Source organism: Vicugna pacos, chromosome 16, assembly GCF_048564905.1.
Source record: "Vicugna pacos chromosome 16, VicPac4, whole genome shotgun sequence".
Classification (NCBI taxonomy): domain Eukaryota; kingdom Metazoa; phylum Chordata; class Mammalia; order Artiodactyla; family Camelidae; genus Vicugna; species Vicugna pacos.
In genome coordinates this window covers 44,059,063-44,082,527 of record NC_133002.1, presented here as the reverse complement: position 1 = coordinate 44,082,527, position 23,465 = coordinate 44,059,063, and the positions used below count along the sequence as shown (strand labels likewise).

At 43.5% G+C, this 23,465-nt stretch overlaps 1 protein-coding gene across 1 annotated transcript in view; it reads left to right on the top strand.

Moving 5' to 3' along the window:
• The first annotated feature begins 6,777 nt into the window (after positions 1-6,777).
• NXN (nucleoredoxin) overlaps positions 6,778-23,465 on the top strand; it is a 126,939-nt gene continuing 110,251 nt past the window's right edge. Inside the window, exon 1 of the mRNA XM_072939090.1 lies at positions 6,778-7,218. Coding sequence (XP_072795191.1) covers positions 6,847-7,218 — 372 coding nt within the window. The 5' untranslated portion in view covers positions 6,778-6,846. The remainder of the gene's footprint in view (positions 7,219-23,465) is intronic.

The following is a 23,465-nucleotide window of genomic DNA, read 5'->3' as shown; positions in this document are numbered from 1 at the left end:
CAAGCTTCCCGTAGGGCCTTGCGCGCCCAGCCATCGTGCCGCAACGGCAGATTCGCCACACCGAGCGAGTCCGAGGAAGCCGCGGAAGCAAAGCCTGTTTGTGAGCACCCAGCGGAGGTGTTGTGTTCTCCCAAAACCTCCTGTGAATACTGAGTCAGGCCTGTGCAGCATTCCTAAAGGCACTGACAAGATTCAGAGTCATCAGAAAGTGTCCTCATCTTCAGGGCTGAGCGCGGTGCCTACCGGGACTTGTAGTTCTAACACGTACACACCAGACATTTCCCAGGAAGCCTTGCCCGGGCGCTCGCGTCTCGGCCTCCTCTCGAGCTCTGGACAGGCGGGAGCGGGGTGAGGCTACAGCGCGCCGGGGTGCCAGCAGGGGGTGCGCGCGCCTCACCACTGGCCCTTCCAGCCTACTAATTCCTTGCGGATGTTGTGAGTTGTCAGTGGGGGAAGGTGCTTTGTAAGTAAACATGAAAGCGTGGTATAAATGGTGGGATAAATGTTTTATTCAATAATTAAACCTTTGAGGAGAGAGGGGGCCAGAAAAATGAGTGAACGAATAAATGAAGCTAGCCTAGCACACTTAAGAAAAATCCAGGATGGTGATGGGAAGTGGAGGTGGCTGTGGCGGGATGGAGAGCAAGGCTGCTACTCACTCCAGCCAGTTGTTAATGGAATTAGGGCTGTGGGACTAGCATAGCCACGAAAAGCCAAATTTGTATTATACTAAATTAATTGAAGTGTTTCCTGGCTGACAAACTCAGATCCTGAAAGTTAACTGAGAGAACACTGAATATGAACCCAGAAAAACTTTTGCTGTAGTTTTTATGGTACTAAAATAGATCTCCAACTGTTGTATCCATCCAGACTAGTAATGTATCTGGACTGATCAGACAGCAGAATAAGAGAGTCAGGCATCGAAGGCATTGCTCAGGCCTTGGTACCTCATTTGGACAAGAAGAGTTTGTAGGATTGAGAGCGGGAACGGATCTCAGAATGCTGAGGCCAACTTGGCTTTTAGGGGGAAACTTCCATCCCCCATCCCTCCCCAAAAGAAGAGACTTTGGCCCCACATGGGCTTTCTGAGGACTCAGGATGCAGCATCAGTGTGGGGGTTGGTAGAAATGCTCAGGGCTGTGAACTGGCAGCAAAAGGATGGAAGTTTCCAGCCCCAGCAGGAGGCTGCAGAAAGCAAAGAACAGCCTGAACCCATCAGGGAGCAGTTAGCAAAAAAAAAAAAAAAAAAAAAAAAAAGTCATGTCTTCAAATCAGGGTCCCCAAGGCTAGGGATGCAGATCTGAGAGGCAGACTAGAGGGTTCATCTAAGGGAGTGTCACTTTTCTTGTACATCCACACAGGTGGACGCTGTTATGGGGCTACGGGTTGGGGTGGACCTAAATTAGAATTTATTTTCCTCCTCAAACCTCCCTGTCCTGAGTGAATGCTCCATCTGTGTCAGATTCCAGGCTTCCTGCATCCCCTACAGACTTTGTAAATATTTTTCAAATCCATCCTTTCTTTTTAGACTCATTGCTCTACTCAGTTTGGTTTGGGCTCTACTCAGTTTTCTTCTAATAGGCTCATAATTGATCTGCATGCCTCCTACCTTGCTCTTCTCCTGACCTTCAGCAGAATGATCACAAAGCTTGATCACACGCCCTGCTCAGAATTCTTTGTGCCACGGGAAAGTCCAAACTCTGTGTGTTGCTTTTACAACTTGTGCCCAGGAAGACACACATGCTTCTGTCCAAGTTTAGTGCTTCCTCAAACATTCCCATTCCCAGTTGTCTGCTTTTGATAATCTCTTTTGGAGCTAGAAGTGATGGCTCTGAATCATTCTGAATAAAATGTGGCCATTGGTGTTGGAGAAGTGAGTTTGGACTTCTAGATTCCGTGTCATTTCTTTTATTTGTGCCTTGTCCTCAGTCAAGTGTAATTGTTAGAAGATTTTTTTTTATTATTTCTTAATTCTTTTTGCTTTTGACCTATGATAGCCATGGTGAGAACAGAGGTATCCTGTAGTGTTTCCAGTGACACATCCTTAAAACTCTAGACTGATGCTTGTGGGTGGTCTTAATGTTCTGGAATAGACTTCTCTCACAGCATAATTGTTTGGAAGTTTTATTTACTCACCCAGACCCAACAAGCCAGATTTCCAGATCTGCTCACTATCTCTTGGGCTGTTGCTTTGGCTTTGCTCATGAAAAGCTGTTGAGGATTTGGCACTCAGTCTGGCAGTCTGGTAGGTGTAAGGAACTACTTCAGACTTGGGTAAAGAATCACACACTCTGGCTAAATCTGCAAGAGGGTCACATTGATGACAAGTTGTGATCCTGAGATTAGCTCTGAAAAGTATTGGAGGCAAATAGAAATATGCATAATATTTTTCCAGTACCTTGCACTTCTGACTCAGTAAAGAGTTAAGTGGCTTCAGAAACTAGAAGACCGGACTCCTGCTTGACTGAGGGATAAAATGAACCATGGAAAGAACAATGATGGCAAATTTCCAAAGTTACATACCAAGTTGGTGTCAGAAAGGTAAGTAGCACATTTCTGCTGTAACCAATGAGGACAACCCCCCTCCTTCCTTCCCTCAACTTGATCTTTGTCAAATCTCACCTTCATATTTTGCCTCACTCATCTCTCCATCAAGCAATTTCCCTTATTAGAGGATCTGCCACCAGACCAGCTTTCAAAAAAGGAAAAGATAAAAGAGATGCAAAAATTGTACTGTAGCGTTTTATCTCAGGTACAATCTTTTACAGGGAACTCCCATTTAAATGTAATATATTTTTTTGTTTGAATCAATTTTGATTCAGATTTTGTTGAATCAGTTATGTCCTGAACTAAGTGGACTTGGAAAACTTTTATAATCAAAGGGTTTGCTTTGTGCTAACAGCTTTGTTTTTAATGGAATTTGAATTTGTGTGTGTGAGACATTTTGTCTCTTATTCTGAGATGTCCTAATGTACTTTAAATATTCCTTCCTCTCCTTATAGTATGTTGTCCTTGAATACGTTTTTATTTGAAAATTCAAAAAGTACTCTCTTTTTTGACTAGAATAATACCTTCCATGTTTTTCTCACATTTATTCCCAGTTCTTCAATTCTTTTCCCCTAGCAACTTGTTACTAGCTCTTAAATGTCTTTCCAGATATATTTCATCCACATATAAACGTTATATTTGTGTATGTGTATATATTTTTTCTCCACTTAAAAATTTACATATGATAGCTTAGTATTTTCTACCTGTTCTGTACCTTACTTTCTCTTGTGCTGCATCTTAGAGATACTTCTTGTCAGCATATGCGATGGTTAATTTTATGTGTCAACTTGACTGGGCCACAGTGTACCCAGGCATTTGGAGGCAATATGTTCCTCATTTGGACGTGTTGCTCTAGGCCATTTATTGAGTCATCCCCAAAGTTGCTGGCTTTGAGTTGGGGCCCAGAACAAGATACAGCTCTGCAGAAGGTCCAGGCTGTTGTACCAGCTGCTCTGTCCCTTGGACCATATGATCCATCTGATCTGATGGGGCTTGAAGTATGTCAGAGGCAGATAATGATGCTGTTTGGAGCCTTTGGCAGCATCTGTAGGTGAGGCCTGCCATTCTCTGTAGATAACAACTCTCCTTTTGAGAAACAGCCCTTAGTCTGCTGCTGGGTCTTAATAGAGACTGAATGCTTGGGCCACCAAGTTACCATGCTACCTGATCTGTCCATCATGAACTGGGTGTTTTCTGACCCATAACGTTGGGTGTGCACAGGAACATTCAGAACTGACACCCTCAGCTTTCCTGATTCTCAGGCCTTTGGACTCGGACTGGAGCCAGACCATCAGTTCTCCTGGGTCTCCAGCTGGCTGACTGCAGATCTTGGAACTTCTCAGCCTCCATAATCAGGTGAACCAACTCCTTCTAGTAAATCTCTATATATTGGTTCTGTTTCTCTGGAGAACACAGACTGACAGAGTATACTTAGAAATCTCCTTAATTCTTTTCAATGACTAGATTGCTGTCCAAATGATGAACATAGCATCATTTAATCATCTTCATTGATACGCCATTAAGCTGTTTCCAGTTTTCCAGTCTTTTTCTGACCAATGTATCAGTAAATATCTGACACATACATCTTTGTGCACATATGCTGCTATAACTGAAGACCAAGGAATGTGGCTTATGAATCTTAAAGGTGACAGATATGTATTTATCTATGCATGACTTGTGTAACATCATATGCCTTAGAATGCAATTTCCCAAAAGGAAAACTCTGTCATATGTGTGTTCCGTACCATGTCAGGCATGTTGTAGCTCCTTAACATATATTTTAAGACAATAATACTTTGCAGAATAGCCAGTCAATTCATATAACATAGCTAGCTAAATACCAGTAGGGACATTCTCTTTAAGTGGGTCTCTCAAACCACATAAACAGAAAGAACATTTTCCGTAAATCCAAGGATGTTGGCTATTCTTTACAGGAAACCAAGTGAGTCTCCTCAAGCTTCTTCTTGTAACAAACACTCACTAGAATTATGATTTTGGAATCATTTCCATTGCAAATCCCCTCTTTTCCACACCCCTTTAAAAGGCAGCTGCAATATTTGGCATCTAACCAAGGCATGCTGCACTGACAATTCTCCAAATTTTATTTACATTTTATGTGCAGTATGTTCAAACTCTCACTTTCCCAGGTGCCAGATGCTGGTTTGGACACACTCCAGTGGAAAGTGCTTTCTTGTAAAATAAAAAAGGAAAATGCTGAACAAACCACTTCTTTATAAGACTTGCACCTAGTATACCAAAGTTAAGTACCCTAATAATGACTTCACTATTTCCCCAAAATTGCAATTCCCCCCAATTCCCTCCTTACCTACCTCCACACCAAATACTTTTCCTTTGGCCTCCATATGATGCTGACAGTCCTCTTAGACACCTCTTCAGTGTCCATTTGAAAACATCAGGGTGTAGGACTTTATCTATCTGAAATGCTTTAGATGGTATCTAGTGTAACCCATCCATAGGTGTTTCAAATATGATTTGGATGAAAAGATAAAGCATCTTAACCCATTTTCAGTATTTTAGAAGATATCTAACAACTTAACGTCTGCTATGTTAACAGCTTTTACATGTTTTCACTAACAAGTGATGCTTTCCATGTGTTTGATGGTAATACTGTCCCTGCAGTGGTACAGAACTTTGGCATGACATTAAGAATTAACTTGGAATTTGCCTTTGTGATAGGGTTCTTGCCTGCCTAAAAGCAATCCCCAATCCCCAGATACTACTTATGAAACAAGCAGCAGTGTTAGGTGAATATTAAGACAGTGAGTATCATTTTTAGAGACTGCCAATCCATTATCGTGTTAAACTACTCTCCTTTAGCCAGTTTATGTGGTAACATTTCACTGAGCTGAAAACCAGTATAATTCCTTGTTCTATCCCAGAAAAATTGAGAATCTTAGGCATGAAAATTTACATTTGTGCCAAAGGCTTGTGGTTATATTCTGAGGTTTAAATGAACTCTTGTAATGCATGCTATGATTTGTGTGTGTGTATGTTTGTGTGTGGAAAGCCGCTGTAAAATAACAAAAATACTCCGCTTGGCTGCCAGATTTTTCTTTTTCACTTTTTCCAGTAGATGGCGGTAGATACCCAAGAAATAACTTCCAAAGAGCCGGTGGAGGGCGGTGAAAGGGGTGTATTTTCCTTTCACTGTTAGTCACTGAGCTGACACCCACTGTAGTTCTGTTGCGGGTGGGCATGGTATACATTTTATTTTTTCGTGTGTGTGTGTGTGTGTGTTTGGTGGAGGGGAGAACGGAAGATTTGCTACAGACCACCTGTTTAATCCAGGTTCTCTCTAAGCATAGGATAGCATCTTGCCAGCTGGAAAAAAAAATCCCTAGAATTTTTTTCAACTCAGTAGACTTGATATAAGCTATGGAACTGATTCAGGAGAGCAGCCAGCATCAGTTTAGAGATGCCGCGGCATCTGTTGCCTACATTCGTGGAGATGGAAGAGACCCACTCGCTGGTGAGGAACGGCAGCCGCGACCTGGGGACGGAAATCCCACAGTGCGACCTGCGACCAGACTACAAATACTTATGGATTCCCTCCCGTGTGCCTAGCACTAAATCAGAAGCTACACAAGAAATATGAGGTGGCGTTCTCTAGTTCTCTTGTAGTAGAGAACACAAAACATACACACAGAGGGACCTAGCCTGAAGTTACAATTGTATGGTGAAGGTGGTAAATCCTACAAGCATTATGAGATTAATGTGGTACGAAATGGCCAAAGGGTTAGGCTGTGTGTAGGGAGAGAGAGGAGGAGGGGTAGGAACAAGGAGGGGTACGAGAACTCGGGGTGGGGGGCTCGGGGAATCTTTGGAGAAGTACGGAGAGAATTTGGAATTTGGGAGCGGAGGGGAAACGGAGGGAGGGATTGAGGCCAAGCCCAGCCCCACGCGACTGCAGCCTCGGAAAGGCCAGTTCGGCGGCCCCTTTTCCTTTCTTCACTGAGGCCCCGGGCATTCCCGACAGACCGGGGTGTCTCGGGTCAGCTTTCTCTCCAGGGCAGTCGTCCGAGCACTTCGGCCACGCGGTGGGAGCCAGCGCCTAGTGCCCGTGTAGCTGCGGCCAGTGCCGAGGCAGCCAGAGCAGCTACAGCAGCTACAAAGGGGGCGTGGCAGAGGGGCATGGCGTAGGCGGGCCGGTGGGCGGGGCTCTCGTCTCGCCTGTGCCCGCCGCCGCTGCTGCCTCCGCCAGTCGCGAGGACTGAGAGAGTGGGGTCGCCGCCGCCTGCCCGCCCGGGTGCCCGCGTGCCCGGGCTGCGGTGGGCCAGGATGTCGAGCTTCCTGGAGGAGCTGCTGGGCGAGAAGCTGGTGACGGGCGGCGGCGAGGAGGTGGACGTGCACTCGCTGGGCGCCCGCGGCATCTCGCTGCTCGGGCTCTACTTCGGCTGCAGCCTGAGCGCCCCCTGCGCGCAGCTCAGCGCCAGCCTGGCCGCCTTCTACGGCCGCCTGCGAGGGGACACGGCGGCCGGGCCGGGGACCGGGGCCGGGCCGGGGCCGGGGGCCGGAGCGGCGGCGGAGCCGGAGCCGCGGCGCCGCCTGGAGATCGTCTTCGTGTCCTCGGACCAAGACCAGCGGCAGTGGCAGGACTTCGTGCGGGACATGCCGTGGCTGGCGCTGCCCTACAAGGAGAAGCACAGGAAGGTGAGCGGCGCGGGCCTCGTCGGCGCCCCCGGCCTGGGTGCGCAGCCCTCGCGTTCTCCGGAGCGGAGTCGTCGCCGCCCCCCTCCCCGCGCCCCTTCTGTCGCTTTCTCCATCGTTACGCGCGCTTCCCCTCCTGCCCCTCAGCGTCCCCTGCCTCTGCCCGTCCTCCGTCCCGGGACCCAGTCGGCTTGGGGCTCCCGCTGCAACTCCTCGGTGCCGGTGCCGGTGCCAGGCCGCACCCGCGGGAGAAGTTTGAAACCCCCTCGGCTCCCGGGACCCCGGCTCGCGTCCTGGGGAGTCGAGAGTCCAGTCCTCACACGTTGGGAGCCTTGCATAGGGAGTGGCTGCGCTCCGGAGTCCCGACTCGGTGACCCCCACCTCCGGGCAGAGGCGCGGGGAGGGGCCGCTTCCTTCCCTCCGCGGTAGCCTCCCCGTGGATACCTGTAGTGGTGGGGGAGGGCCCTAGCCCCCTACCCATAATGCTCGAACCAGGAAGTTTCCTCTCTTTCCCAGAGAAATCTGCTTTCCTTCCTGGACCCCCCTCGCCCCCCGGGGTTGGGGACCGGGAGGGCGAGGCCGCGGCCAGGCCGCCTGGCTCCCTGGAGGTGGGGGTCGGCCGCTGACCGTGGTTTTGGGCGAGAAGAGAGCTCGCTCGTTTCCCCTTCGCGGTCCCTCCGCCCCCTCAGGCTGAACTAGTGGCCACCGGGGAGCCTTTCATTGTCTGGCTGTCCAGGCAGCCTCCCCAGATGCCTCCCGGTCGCAGGACCAGACCCGTCCTTGCAGCTCTTAGTTGCTTGGTTTGTGGGCCACTGTGGTCTTGGCATACTTCGAATTAAATGCTGAACCGATCCCATAGGTGCAGAATCACCGGGAAAACGAGGATTTGGGGAAATTTATACTTCGCTGTCAACTTCTAATTACCCCCAGTTTGCCGCTGAAATTAGCTTGGATTTTTTAGTGTGTCTTTTGGATGAAGATGTCTGTTTTAATAAAAGGAATTCGGGAAATTTTGCCATGAATCAACGCAGAAAAAGTTTTGGAGCGCTCCTGCTTAATTAATGCTCTTGCCTGACGTAATGTGTGATTCCAGCCCCTTCCTTTCCTGAGGAGAATCTCAGTTTATGGAGTGGACAGAAGGGCTGGGGGTGGGTGGGGGGCGTTTTAGGCTACACTAGGGAGGATAGTAAGGGCATGCCATGTGTTTCTTTAATGTGTACAGAACCTTGTTGAGAAGCATGATTTAGATTTAGTGAGAGCAAAAGGCTTATACTGTGACCCCATGTGTCTTGAAGTAAATCCTCCACGGAAGCCCGGAAGGTACAGACTTGGTATTTAAAGTATGAGATACAGTTGAACAAATAAGTTTGTAAATTTAACATTGGAAAAACGTGGGCTCACTAATAACCACGCAGACGCAAAACTTGGAGTTTTAACCACTTTTTAGGTGATCTTGCCCGAATTTGATTTATATGCCTGACAACACATGAATATGAATGGCCAGTCAGTCCTCTTGCTTTAAACATGGGAATCCTTTGTTTTCCTTGGTGGTGGTTTTTATGATCCTTTTGGGGAGGAGTAATGTCCAGAAAGTAATTTACCAAAAAATATTTTCATTGTTAAGACCAGTTTCTATTGTCTACCGAAGTCTGTGTAAAATGATGTCCTTATTGGGCAATACAAATGATTTCTAGCTTTTGCAAATTGATGGTAAAATGTTACAGACCTAAGGCCTGTTGTGTTTCCCCCCACAAATGGGGGAAATAGAGTTGCTGGATGGTAAAAATATGGAGCAGACTGAGATGGTTTGCAAACGCTTAAAGCTTTTTCTCAAAAAACGAGAATATTTGATATGATGTAGGCCATGCCTGATTCTGTATGCTCTGGCCCTTTCCTTTGCATGAAAAAAGGTGGTCTGTGACCCTAGCCTGGACCTACTGATTCCACCAGGATAAGGCTCTGGATGACCCACAGTGGACCCTCATTTGAAAATACAGTGCTGATTGCTGGCACATGCCCAAACCATGGTGTGCTGGCATGGTAAAAATTTATTTTTGCTTACAGTTTTTTTGAGTTACATTCTATAGTTCACTTTGTTGTCTAAAATAAGTCCAGTTTTCAAGGAGTTTGTTTCTGCTCCTGGGTGTTCATGAATAGGCAACTCACGATCTGATCCTAGAAACATTTCTTAGGCGTGGTGATATACCAGGGGAAAAGACATCAGCTGTGTTTCTCATGGAAAACATACATTTGGAAATCACAAAAGCTGTGTATGCACTTTGAAAGAGATGTAAAGCAAATTCCTTTTCCGTAAGTTTGAGTCTTTGTCTCTTTTTTGAAACGAGGATTCTTAGAAGTCTGTGAACTTGTGATGCCAGTTCCATGACAAGAACAGTGAAAAACCCAGGACACCCCCAGTTCAGGGTGCTAAATGGGTGGACCCTTTCCTTCCTGTTGATGGACTCTGTCCATGTTGTTTCACCAACTATAAAAATAGCTTTAAAGGAGAGAATTTTGTTTTTACACTGAAGGGAAACCAAAGTTCCAGATTACGAATTTTTTTAAGTTCTCATTAACATTTGTTCGTAGAACCATTCGTGTACTTCCCATCGGGAAAACAAAGGCTATGGTTCTAATTAGTTATTGGCTGGCATTTCTCTAAAGAAAATTGAAAAATTATGGTGGAGAAAGAAAATGCCGTGTGGTATTTCTTTTTTTCTTCTTTTATTAATTTCCCCTTTATATAGTAAAAAAGTTTGGGGATGACCATGTATGTTAAGACATATTGTTGTGCCTGACTCTGCATTTTGATTGGAGCTGTGAGAAAACACCAAATAACAGAATTCCAGCATCTTAAAAAAAAAATTCTTTATGGAAGGTTGTCCTGTTTCAACTTGCTTTAGTGGTAGGTGTAAAGGTAACTGAAGCTTGATTTTTTGGCTTCCAAGCACACCCATGTAAATAGCTGTATAGAAATTGTAATTAGATGATTATAGAACTCTGAGTGCTTTTATAAGAGCAGTTTTGTCAGGAAACATATAATCCTGAAGCGAAGGCAGTTAGATTTGTTTTAATAAGTAGGTTTGTTTTTTGTTTTGTTGGTAGGCATTTTTCAGATTTCTGGAGAGAAAATGTGGTGAGTAGTTGGATAGTGGTGAAGACTTGGACTTTGGGGATTTGATCTACCCCTTTAGACTAGTGCAGATTTCTTAGTTGTAAAAAGTGGAGGGTTTATCACAGAGATCTGCTTCAGCATCACTGAGAAAAGCACTGGTTTTGGCGTTAGAGCCGCAGGACTCAGCTTTGCCTGGGCTGGGTGCCTGACGGAAGACATTTGGTCAGTGTGCGTGCCCTGACATCAAACGGCGTGGTGCCACTGGTCTTGCCCTGGACAGGTTCAGTGGGCTCTGGCTTGGTCCTGGAACTTCCTGCCCCACAGAGAGGATGAGAAAGTCGGAGCAAGAGAGCGGCAGAGTCAGGGGCTCTGGTCTGCCCACTCCAGCCAGAAGAAGTGATATCTTCCTGTACTTGTGTGGTTTGCTTGCTCTGGGTGATTCTTCTGATTCAGAAGCTTGACCAAGAATTCACCTGAATCCCTTTGGCTCTTTGGATGGGCAAGATTTGGTACCAACTCCAATAACCTTATATCTCTCCCAACTCTTCCTCAGATGCAAATACCCTTGCCACTAAGAAATGATTTCTATGACACTGAGGTCATAGAAAGCTCGTGCCATTTTCGAGGTGATAAAAGATGGCAAAAAGTCACCTCTTTGAACATCGGGATTTCCTGCCTTCCACATAAGGAGACTGGACCAGCCAGGACAAGCTTCCTCTGTTGACTTTGTCTCCAGGACTTAGATCCATCTAATAAGAGACAACAATGTGATTAAAGTAATAAGAGCAATTTTCCTTAAGAGGCTTTTTCTTCGTTCCATTATTTGTAATGTATTTTTCAATCTCATTTTTCTTCTCTGCATAATGAAGCTGTCTAGTGTAGTGGCTGAAAATACAGACTTTTGTTCATCTACCTGAGATTAGATCCCAGCTCTGCTGTTTATCAGCTATGTGACCTTGTGCAAGTTACCCTACCTCTCTGTGCCTCATCTGTAAAGTGGAGATAATAGCAACATTTGCCTTATAGGATTGTTGTGAAGACTACACAGGATAGTAGACACATGCCTGACATAGAGTCTGTGTCCAGTAAGTGCTAGTAATGATTATTTGTTAGTAAATGATCGTGAACTTTAGTAATTCATTTTACAGTGTGAGCCTTTGGAATGAGGCACATTACAGAATTGCAAAACTGTTACAAGGTATTTTTTAACTTTTCAAACAAATGGCTTTTATAAACATACAAGTGGATATGATCATGGAGTTGAAAGAACTGCCCTGGAAGAAATTATAATAGAGGAGGAAGACCTCGAAAAATGAAACAAAAGCAAATGAATATAACAAACAGGGTTCCTTGAAGTACTGACAGGACTGATGTTTACTGAGCTCCATACTTATTATATTTGCCCGTGGAACAGATCCGGGAAGCCTAGGCATGGTGAAGGGGAACAACTTTCAGACGACGAGGCACCCTTCCTGGAGAGAAATTAATTACGTGCTTGGGGATCGTTTCTGTGGTTTGCCACAGTCATTAGGCATGTCTTCCGCCAATCCTGGGTCCCCCGATCTGGGCAGCGTGGGGGATGCAGGATTGCTGCTCTTTCACGTGGGAAATGGACAGTGCCAGGTCTCCGGAGCCGTAGAAACCTCACCCCCTAACACGGAGCCGCCTCCCTTCCCAGCTCTGGAATGTTGTAGGATAGGTTTGCTCAGAACTGAAGCCTTTGTGGGTTGAATACTTGTCTTCCAGGTAGTGGCTCAGGCCTGACTGACTGGCTGTCTGCAGCTCTTGTTGATTGATTTGTCCTCTCTTATGGGTCAGGTGTGAACCAGAGCACAGGGGAAAGCAGTGGGTTTTGAGGTTAGGGTCATTGATTGCATTTACCCGCCCTCCCCTGCCGCCCCCATCCCCTTTCTATCACTGTTCTTTGTGGTTTGAGGCCTTCTGTTAATATCTGCACAAATTGGAGAAAGAAGGCTTTGTGTTGTATAAAGCCAGGGGTAGGGGTGGGCAGGGGGATGAACAAGTCCCTCAGTCGAAGAGTGTAGGGGGTGGGGTTCTTCTTTATTTTCTGTTAGGACCTGGGGCTCCAGGGCTCCAGCTGGCCCCGTTCTGAACTAGTCTGGACTCCTTACTGCATGACTTTGTTTCAGGAGGAGGGTGTAAGCTTGGCATTGGTTGTGTTCTTTCTTCACGTTCTGAATTCCCAGCGGTGCTCAGTGTTAACCACCAGGATGCTTCGGTTTCTGTATTCCATTAATTTATCATTATGCTTATTCAAAGGCACTCAAAGGGAACAGCTATAATTTCAGATCTTTTTGCTAATCCTGACTTTCGTGAAGCTCTCGGGTCCTTTTGCTTCACATCTTGCCATAATTTAAAAAGTGACTGAGTTCTTGAGTCTCAGGAGTCATCCTTGATTCTCCTCTATCCCTCGCATCAAAAGAGCACTGAGTCTTGTTGATTTGATCTCCGTAATAGCTCTTAACTCTGACTCCTCCTCTCCATCCTTACCATCCCTTCTTGAGTTCACGTTTCATCTGGACCACTGTGTACCAGCAGCCTTCTCCGTGGGCTCTTTGCTTCCAGTCCTGACCCCTGATTCTCTAGAGTAGAGCTCTTCAAACTGTCTGTCATCCAGGAGCAGTTTCCTTTTGTTTTGTTAATTTCCAGTCAGTCACACATCCATACATGGCCCTATTATACATGACTCTTTCCTGCATAGCTTGAGCTGCCTACAACTCCCCACTGAGTTGTCTGTGCACAGATCGGTCTCAGTCCTGTTCAACACGATGAGCCTGTTGATAATAAGCTTGGATGCTGCTAGAACGTTGAGCTGGTGTTAAGGATTCTGGATGCTCACTCTCCATTTCTGTACTTGCCCTCTTGTGGACCAGTAGCAAAGAATTCATGGACAAGCCCTGGGCTTCAGACCCACCTTGAACAGCACTGCTCTGGACTGTTTCCAGAATGGAATGACAAGTTCAAAAGCACAACTTTGATCTTGTCATTCTCCTGCTTAAGAATTCTTCAGTAGTTCTTCATAGCCTCTGGGGTCAAATCCAAACTCTAGAGCGTGGTCCCCAACTCTTCTCCTGTCTCATCTCCCACCTGGGCAGTGTTCCCTCTCCTCCCACCTGGCTAAGTTTGGACCTTTCTAAATTCAGTCCTGGTTTCCCAGCTGTAGGAAGCTTTCCTGTTTTTTTGCTCTCTAGGTGGGATGCTTCCGTGAGCGTCTGTAGATGGAATATACGGATGTCCTAGACCTTAACCTTTGTGATTTCTTTTTTAATGAATCTTTTTCATTTGACTGTAAGCTCCTTGAGGACAAAAACCAGAAGATGATCAGTGTTTAGGTGCTGAGAATTGGATAGTCTGGTCATGGAAAGCAAGTGTGTGACTTTCAGATGGGTGACTCGAAAACACGGTAGCTTCCACGTTATGTGAGTGGGAATGTGCACTTTCTCTAGTGCTTAGCTTGATTTTAATTTTAACATTTAATATTAGGCTTGGGCCCTAATTGAATTGTGTAATTGCATATACCCACAGTACGTGGGTGTTTTTGTTTTTGTTTCTTAATGAGTGTTTTAAAGAGCACTTACATGAGCAAGTGAATGTGTAACTCCATTGCCTTGTAATTCTGTGCTCAAAAATAGGAAAAGACTCACCTCTCCATTTTTGAAATGTCAAAATCTTGGCCATTAAAACAGTCTTCCATCTGCAGGCTTATCATTCCATACTTTTTTATTTCCTGAGTAGTTTGTATTTCTCTAGCATCTTTCTTCCGAGGAACTCAAACCGCATGCATACTATGTCTTCCAGCAGCTAGTAATCAGTAGATATTAAACATTTTACTTTTTCAGAGTATATTTGAGTTGGAGAATTGATGCAAAGAGAACCAATTATTAGATCAGGGTCACAGTATTGGATGAAAGGGCCCAACTGAACTCTCTTGAATTCAACTCAGTCCTTTCTGTTCAAGAAATTGAATCTTAAAAAATGTTCACATCAGACATTCTCCAGGGAAGAGAAGGGAGCTGAAACTTCTCTTTTCAACAAATAGCTTTCCGTGTGGATTCACTCTAGATATGCATAATAGACTCTGAAATAAGATAGAGGTAGTTTAACTGCTTAAAACGTTTGCTGGAAAAAAAAAAATCTGCTCTTGCAAGGAAGACAGGAGAGCCAGAACTTTTCTGTTGCTACCTTTCTGTGGCAATGGTTTCTAAGAGTCTTTTAATGATTTGGCTTTTTCTAGATCAGCCGGTAAAGTGCCCCCAACTCCCCTTTATCCTATGTAAAGACCTAGGGCTGCTTTCGTGCTTTTGTTCAGAGACGAAATTGAACTTCAGGTATCCTGCCGAGATCCTAGGACTAAATCAGTCCTCCCTTTTATGAGGTTTTCAGAAACTGCTGTTCTGACTTCCAGTGAAATCTCAAACATGTGCTTTCTGCTTTATGACAAGTAAGAAGTATAGTAATTGAAAGTTGCTTGAAAGCTGTTATTCTGGAGTGAAACCCTGTAATGGAAACTTTTGTTCTGTGGCATCTGTGATTAAAGGCAAACATAAATTTTTCTGCTGGTTGCTAGTCATATAACTCTTGGATCAGATAGATATATATATACTCATACACATACACACACACACACACACACACACACACACACATACACACACAAGGTATTTTTGTATGAGCTACACCTCAGAAAACCCATTTTAAAAAACAATTTAAGCTTAATGTTCAGCATTCCTTTCTAGTGCATCTGTCCTCCACTTCCCATTAGATTATTTTGAGGCAGACACCAATTACAGGTAAATTCAAGTAGTATTTCTACGGTTAATAATGTTTTTATCTTGGATCATTGTTGAGTAGTCATAACAGGGTGTGGTGTGGTGAGTTTTGCTGTTCTAGGGATAGGATTTCCCTCTTTGTTTCCCTAGGAGAATTTTATCCAGATGAATCGGTTTTTACAGTGTTTTATGTCTTTTTTGGTCAATATCCCTGAGATCAAAAAATCTGAATGGATTGAGTAGGTTGAAAATCAGAAGACGTTGCCTTTCCCCTCCCCCATCAATATGTGATCAGGTCAAGACAGTTTTCTTTTGATCGTGGTGGCTCACAGCACAGCTGCCTCATCTGTTACTCATTTTTTAGGGTTTGATGTGAAATAAGATTGGGCAGAACAGTATGTAGTCAGCAGAATCCCAGTCTTTCCCTCTGAGTCCTGAATGGCACTGGATGTGGGTCTGAGGGCAGCCTTTTTTCACCTTTGGGCACGTACTTGACTGCAACTTACAAAATCGTTTAAACCCACGGACCTTCCAAAATACCCCCATTTGAGTGGACATTTACAATCCATTGCACAGCAGGTAAGAGTATGGACTCTGGATCGAGTTTCCTGGGTTTGAATCCTGTGTCCACCACATTCTAGCAATGTGACGTTGGTGCAGATTACCTAATGTGTGTGTCTCTAAGCTCCTGGTCAGTAAAATGGAGATCATAGTATCTACCTTACAGGGTTGTGTCATTAAGGATTAAATGAGGCAATATTTGAACATTGTTTAGAACAGTGCCTGGTGTATTGTAAGTGCCATTTAAATGTGTACTTCAGGTGCTTGGTCATTCCATCCTTTAAAATGGTTATCTAGATTGCAAGAGAGAGGAATTTTCAGCTTTTTAATTTCTTTGTATGCTCTTTACCTTCAGCACCTGGCTCTTTGCTTCTAATGGTCTATCATGTAATCTGGTTTCTCTTCAGTTTCTTACAGGGACAGCAATCATTCTTTGTCAGTTGTTGATTTGATAACATATCCATGTCTTTGAATATAGGTATGATTGCAGGCCATCTCTGTGACTAATTGACTGCCCAGTTTTTTTTTTTTCAAGAGTTTTTATTTTATTTTAGAATTTTTTAAAATCGAGGTACTGGGGTTTGAACTCAGGATCTCGTGCGTGCTAAGCATATGCTCTACCAGTGAGCTATTTTGAATGCTCAGTTTTACCGAGTGGATTCTATTTTCACTTTTGAGCTGGGAGGGAAGATGGGAGAGATACTGGTCTATGCCTATTCCTCCTGCCATTTATTTATTTTTTTAACTTTTTATTATGGAAAACTTCAAACATCACACAGGTAGGGAAAATAGTACAGGGAACCCCCATGCATCCAGCACCCAAATACAATCAACTCATGGACACCCATTCCCTGCACCCCTCACTGGATTACTTGGAAGACATTCCCAGACATCATATCATTTCCTTCTTAAACATTTCACTAAGTAATTCTTAAAAAAAAAAAGTAACCACGATAGATAGCATATCATACCTTAAAAATCTAGTAATGCCTTATTATCAGCACACATCCAGCCAGTATTTCGATTTCCCTAATTGTCTCATGTGTTTTTGTTTTTGTTTTTGTTTTTTAAACAGTTGGAGTTGTTTGAATCCAGATAAGGTCTACCCATTACATTTGGTACCTGTATCTCTAAAATCTCTTTTCCCCTCTCCCCTCTCCCTGACCATTTATTTGTTGTTGCCTTTCATTTACACGTTCTCTGTCTTCTGGGTCTGCCCCCTTGCCACATTCTCAACTCTTTCTTATCTGTATTTTCCTCTTTAGCCAGGTCTCTAGCATATTGACTCCTGGGTTCAAAAGGGCCCTAGCCTCCTGTGGTTGAGAAGTCCAGGTGTAGGTCACATTGCAGGCACAAGTGGCTCTAGGGCTGTCCTTCTTCATCCCTCTGTTCTGCTCGTCTCCGTGTGGGCCCCGACCCCCTGCTGGGGAATTTCTAGTGACCACAACATGCCACCTCCTGAGAAGACCATTCTGACACCACCCAGCTTTAGCCAGCCTTTAAAGAACTACAGACAACTTTTCTCATTTCTCAGATGACGTGTATTTCAGTTTCCTCACCCTCCTGGCCATTTGTATCTGAGCCCTGTCCAGGTTTGTCTGGGACCTCACTTAAAAAGTAGTCCCCAAACCTGAACACAGACTCCAGTGTGGTCTGCACCAAGCACAAAGGGTAAGCTTATCACCTCCTTTGTTCTAGATTTTAATCTTGACTTACATTGTCATAGCCTGAGATTGCATTAGCTTTTCTGACAGTCACATCACATGGTGTTGATTCACTGACCTTTTGGTCAGTAAAACTCCAAAGTGTTTTCTTGCCAGTTTTATACCTGAACAAATGAGAACAGAGTCCCAAATTTTCTGTCTGTCACCTTTAAGAATCAGTTTATTTTTAGTGGAGATATCAGGGATTGAACTCAGGACCTTGTGCATACTAAGCATGCACTCTACCACTGAGCTATACCCTCTCTCCCCAAGAATCAGTTTATTTAGATTTGATGATTTTTTACAGTCTCTTGAAATCTTTTTTATGCCCCTGTAGTCATCCACAATGATCATAGCTCCGTCTGAGCTTGGAACTGTGTGGTCCCTTCCAGACTTGACTCAGTCTGGTGATGGTGTCCTGGGGCACATGGCTAGCTAAGAGTGGGCTGTTGGTCAGTTTGACCAACTTCAAATCCAGCCAGTTCTCAGTCTGCCTAATGGTATTATTCTTCAGTCCACATTTCTCCATCTGGTTAGCATGTTTATCCTAGGAGACTGTAACTGATGGCTTGCTGTAACTTAGATATGTGCTATTTCCCTTTCAAGGAAAGATAGACTGAAATGCCTTGTGTTTGATGAGCCCATACTTACTTCTAACTTGATTGCGTCTTTTCCTAAGTGCTTAGGACCTGTAATAAGCTGTAGGATCTTTTTTAATTTAAAAGTTTTTTTTAGTTGAAGTATGGTTGGTTTACAGTGATGTGTTAATTTCTGGTGTACAACATAGAGATTCATATATATATATATATAGTCCTTTTTATATTCTTTTTTATTATAGGCTATTACAAGGTATTGAATATAGTTCTCTATGCTAAGCTATAGGATCTCAAGGGTCAACGGCAACTTCGCCAACCTGTACTTTGCAGCATCTCCCCCTTTCAGCCCTTTTGAATGTTGATACTCCATCCATCTGTTGGTTGCAGTTAGCTGATATTACGGGCACGTATTCTCTTCCTCCGAAGTAATTCATACTTTCTAGGAAGAGTTGCTACGTCAGCTTGGGCATGTGTGGAGCATTGGGACATCTGTCCCCTGCAGAGGACCCTGTAAGAATAGCTGTGGCCAGACACCCCAAGAAGTCGGGGTAGAGTTGAGAGAACCTCATTGGTTCAGGAGGCCCAGATCCTGCACTTCCTGAAGGCTGTGTGGCAGTAGTGGCTGCCTTGTCCCCATCCCAGCATCCCAGCACCCCCCTTCCCCGAGTGTCTCATTAGGGCATCAATAGAGCCTGAGGGAGTCTTTTCCGTAAAGCCACTTCTCCCCATCAGCGCAGGCAGGATGAGAATCGGCTGGCTAATTAATTGTGTGGCATTTTCTTTCAGAATTAACCAGAGACAGTAACTAGCAACAAAGCCACCCACTGTCTTATGCAGATAGATTTATTTTTCTTAATATTTGACTTTTTAGGATGAATTAGCCCATTTATTTTGAACAATTTACATTATTTTAAAATAGACTTGCTTTCTTCCCCAGATGCCTTTGCCTGTTTACGATTACCCAGGAATCTGTTGTCTGCTTTGCAGTTTGGCCCCTAACAATTGTGACATTTCAAATGTTAGGCACGAGGATGAATTGGAATCAAATGCCTTGAAACACTTTCCTAGTGAAAATTACTGGCCTAACTTTGCAGGAGGCCGCTGGCTTCAGCGCTTGGATGCATTGTTTTAAGCTTTTACAAATGTTCTTAAGAGTAAAATACTACTTAATACCACTTGAACATATTCTCTTTCATTTGGGTTTGTGGAAAGTATTCATTTGTAGGGGCTGTGGTGTGGAACACTCTAGTTTTGAAGCACTTTTTGAAGCGCTGCTTTCCTGCAGAGGCTCAATTAATAACTTTTCCCCCTGAGATCATCTGAGTCTGTTCTTCAGTTGATTTGACCAAAGAGACAGTAGTTACCAGGTGAATCCAGACCTTTGGAACAAAACATGGTGCGCCTTCACGAGGAGAGTGGGATTTGTCGTTATGCATACACAGCATAGATTATGGCTTTACTGCTGTTTACATTAAAAAGCCATTTATATTCCTTCATTCAGCATATACTTAAACACTATCTTTCCACTATTCACTTTTTCCCATTTCCGAGAGAAAGCCAGCATTTCACTAGTTCGTTGTAAAAAGAATTCTCTTTCCAAAGATAGCCACTGTTAATGGTGTCTTGTATATTCTTCCAGAAAAAGAAGAGATACATGTAAGTGGAGGTGCTTAACTGTTTTTTTCTTTTACACAAACAGATTTAGCATTGGGAATTAATTTCTATTTTCTGAAAAGATAGTGCCTTCACATGTTAGAAAAAAATTTCAAATAAAATGAAAGGCATGCAGGGAAAAGTAAGCATCACTTCCACCGCTGACCATAGTTGGCCTCCCTCCAAGCAGCCACCATGATCAGTTTCTGGTAGGTCTCTTCAAAGGTGTTTTGGGAAAATAGTGTGGGGAGGTTTCTCAAAAAACTAAAAATGGAACTACCATATGACCCAGCAGTTCCACTCCTGGGTGTATATACGAAAAACAAAAAACATTGCTTGGAAAAAATACCTGTGCCCCAGGGTTCACAGTAGCTTTATTTACAGTTGCCAAGATATGGAAGCCACGTAAGTGTTCATTAACTGATGAATGGATAAAGATGTGGTATGTGTGTGTATACACATATACACAATGGAATACTTCTCAGCCATAAAAAAGGATGAAATTTTGCCATTTGCAGCAACATGGATGGACCTGGAGGGCATTATGCTAAGTGAAATAAGTCAGACAGCGAAAGACAAATACTGTATAATATCACTTATATGTGGAATGTAAAAAATACAACAAACTAGTGGCTATAACAACAAAAAAAAGAAGCAGCCTCACAGATACAGAGAATGAACTAGTAGTTACCAGTGGGGAGAGGGAAGGGGGCGGGACAGTCTAGGGCTGGGGATTAAAAGGCACAAACGACTAGGTATAAAATAAGCTACAAGGGTATATTGTACAACATGAGGAATAAAGCCAAAGTTTTATAATAAATATAAGTGTAGTATAACCTTTAAAAAGTGTGAATCACTACATTATAAACCTGTAGCTTATACAGTATCACACAGCAACTATACTTCAACAAAAGAAAAAAAAGGTATTTTGTGCGTATATAAGCATGTATATGTGTGTGACCCTGACACACACATACCTTTTTTTTTTAAACCAGGCCTTTTTTGTAGATCTTGCTCATATATTTGCTGCCTTGACAGGGCTGGTTTTTCTGTCTCAGGCGGGCAAAGTCTAGAAATGTCATTATACAGCCCTCTGATAACTTGGTATCGTGTCTGCCTTGGTAATGAACCCAACAAAGATATAGACAAGGAACAGAATCCCTCCCAAACCACCAAGGTCCCCAGAAGGAAAATGACTTAGCCTGACATGCTCACTGAGCACGGAGAGCTAAGGAGACCTTGAAAGCAGTTTCTCTGTCCTCTGAGAGGGGCCCCCTCTAGGACTGACATAAAGCGATGAGAGGACAATGTCGGTGAAATTCCCACTGCTGTGCCCTGCCACTTGGATAGAACTAAGAGTTTCCTTCTCTGAGGCTGTCAGTCTCCCCTTCCAAGAGTATTCAGATTTATACAGGGACAAAAGGCTTCCCCAGGCCAGCCTCTTGGATTCTGCTGTGCCTTTTCTGGTGACTAATTATTAGGCGACTTGCATTTAGTATAAGTTTTTGTTTCCTAAAATGTGCTGCACTTTTAGAAAACCCATCACCTCCAGAATCCAAAGTTAAGAAATAGATAAAGTAAGGTCCAGTGACTACTATTTTCACTATAGAAGGTCGGATTTCATTATTAGGCCGGATTGTTTTAGACTGTGAGCTCGTTGAGATGTGATTTCTGCCTCTTAGAAAAACTCCCCTACAGAATCATAGGAATGCATCTGTTGCTTTGAGAAAAATGTACAAATATTACATCAGAGGTCTTTTTACCCATATCACACACACACTTTCCCTTTCCCCTGAATATTCCTTTTTCTTTTCTGTATGAGGCAGCTGAGATTATCACTCCTTTGGTGGTAGATTCATGTAGGCAAGTCGCTTATGAAAAATCAAAGGGTTGCTATGGGAATTAAATAGATTTAGTAAATAGATGGATAGATAATTGAAATTATGAAAAGCAAACTTTGCAAAGATCTGGTGAACCTTTAAAGCGCCCCTTGATTTAAGAACAGAAAGGGAATTAGTGTCAGTTTAGAAGTGAGGATATTTTCTGAGCATATAGTCATAAGTGCAGACTAAATGTGTCAGAATGAAACTAGTGATCTTGCCTCATCTTACCTTCATGAAGGTATTCTTCAAAGCTGTATGTAATAGTAAGATGTTAGAAATGTCCTAAATGTTCGTCACAAAGTGGTTAAGTAAATTACAGTGCTCAGAATCATGTTGAACATGATTTAATGTCCTTGGCTGGAACATAAAGCCATACTTCAGATATTGTATTCAAAAAAGCAAGATCCCAAATCACACAGACACCGTGATTGCAACACTATTTAAACAGACATATAAGAAGAAAGATTGAAGTAAATACCCCAAATTACTTATTGTTATGTTAAGGTGGTTCTGCTTTTGGATAATGGGTCACTGATTTCCAAATGTTCTGAATGTAATCACTTAAAAAAAAATTGAAGTATAGTCAGTTACAATGTGTCAATTTCTGATGTAAGCATACTGTCTCAGTCATGCATATATATACATTTTAATGAGAAGTTAAGTATATGTGAAGAATATCATGGGACTCTTGCCTGAAAGAGTGGGCATCCAGTTTTTGAATGCTTCATTTTTTTTCCTTATATATATACTTTTTTTTTTGGTGGGGGGAGGGAGGTAATTAAGTTTATTTATTTATTTTTAGAGGAGGTACTGGGGATTGAACCCAGGACCTTGTGCATGCTAAGCATGTGCTCTACCACTTGAGCTATATCCTCCCTGCAAATGCTTCATTTTATTTGTTTATTTTTGCTTTTTTAAAAAATTGAAATATAGTTGACTTACAATATTGTGTGAGTGCTTCGTTTTAGTTCAGGGCTCCCTCCCACCCTTTTAATCGAGGTAGCAGTTAGAGGCATCTTCAGAAGGTTAGGTAACTTGCTTATTATTGCTTATCAAGCAAAGAAACATGGGGGGAATGAATCAGCTTGCAGCCACTTACAATCCAGAAAGCTTTCTGGAAAGAATGAGTTGAAAGTGACCTTTTCAAATGAGGGGGAGGGGAGTCCAGTGGATTAAGAAAGAAAGATATTCTGGATATAAATAACCATGTGGGAATGAAGGGGGAAAGCTGAGAAGGAGAAAGTTCATTTGATCCAGCTCAAGAGTGAGCATGAGATGGAGAGAGACGACGCGTGTTGGAAACTTGATGAGTGACAGAGTCTCCCTGTGCTCGATGGGGAACATTTTTACCTTTCCTAAGGAAAACAAAAGTTCCTTTGGCAGATGGTCAGGAAAATACGCTGTCTGTGATGCTGATTGGGAGGTGCGATTTTGTGCGTGAAGATTCTGGGAAAGCCGACTGCCGTGGTCTGTTTGCAAGGTGATGGTGGCCTCTCTTGGGGGCTTGGGCTTGAGATGAGAAAGGAGGCCTGGATTCCAGACATGCCATATAGTAAGAAACAGATGCTTTTTGTACCAAGGAGGCCAAAATCGAGCTAAAGAACCTCATCCTGGGCCAGGCTGCAGAAACACGTTTTAGATATGCTTCCTTAGATGGTAAAGAAGAAATGCTGGGTTAATGGCTTCTGTTTGTTAAATAAAGGAAAGGAAATTAATCTGGGGATTTTCCACTCCTGTACAGTGTGGAGGAGAAAGGGATCGGGAGGTGACGATGACAGAAACTAAGACTCTGAACTGGATTTCTGACTTCGTATGTGTGTTCATATTACGAAAATCAAGTTTGCGCTTTTCAGGGCTTTGTATTAACACTGCTCATTCTTGGTCAGTCACATGTGTTTTGAGTATCTGATTTGCCTCTGAGAGTGTCAGGATGCAGAGAAATTAGTGAC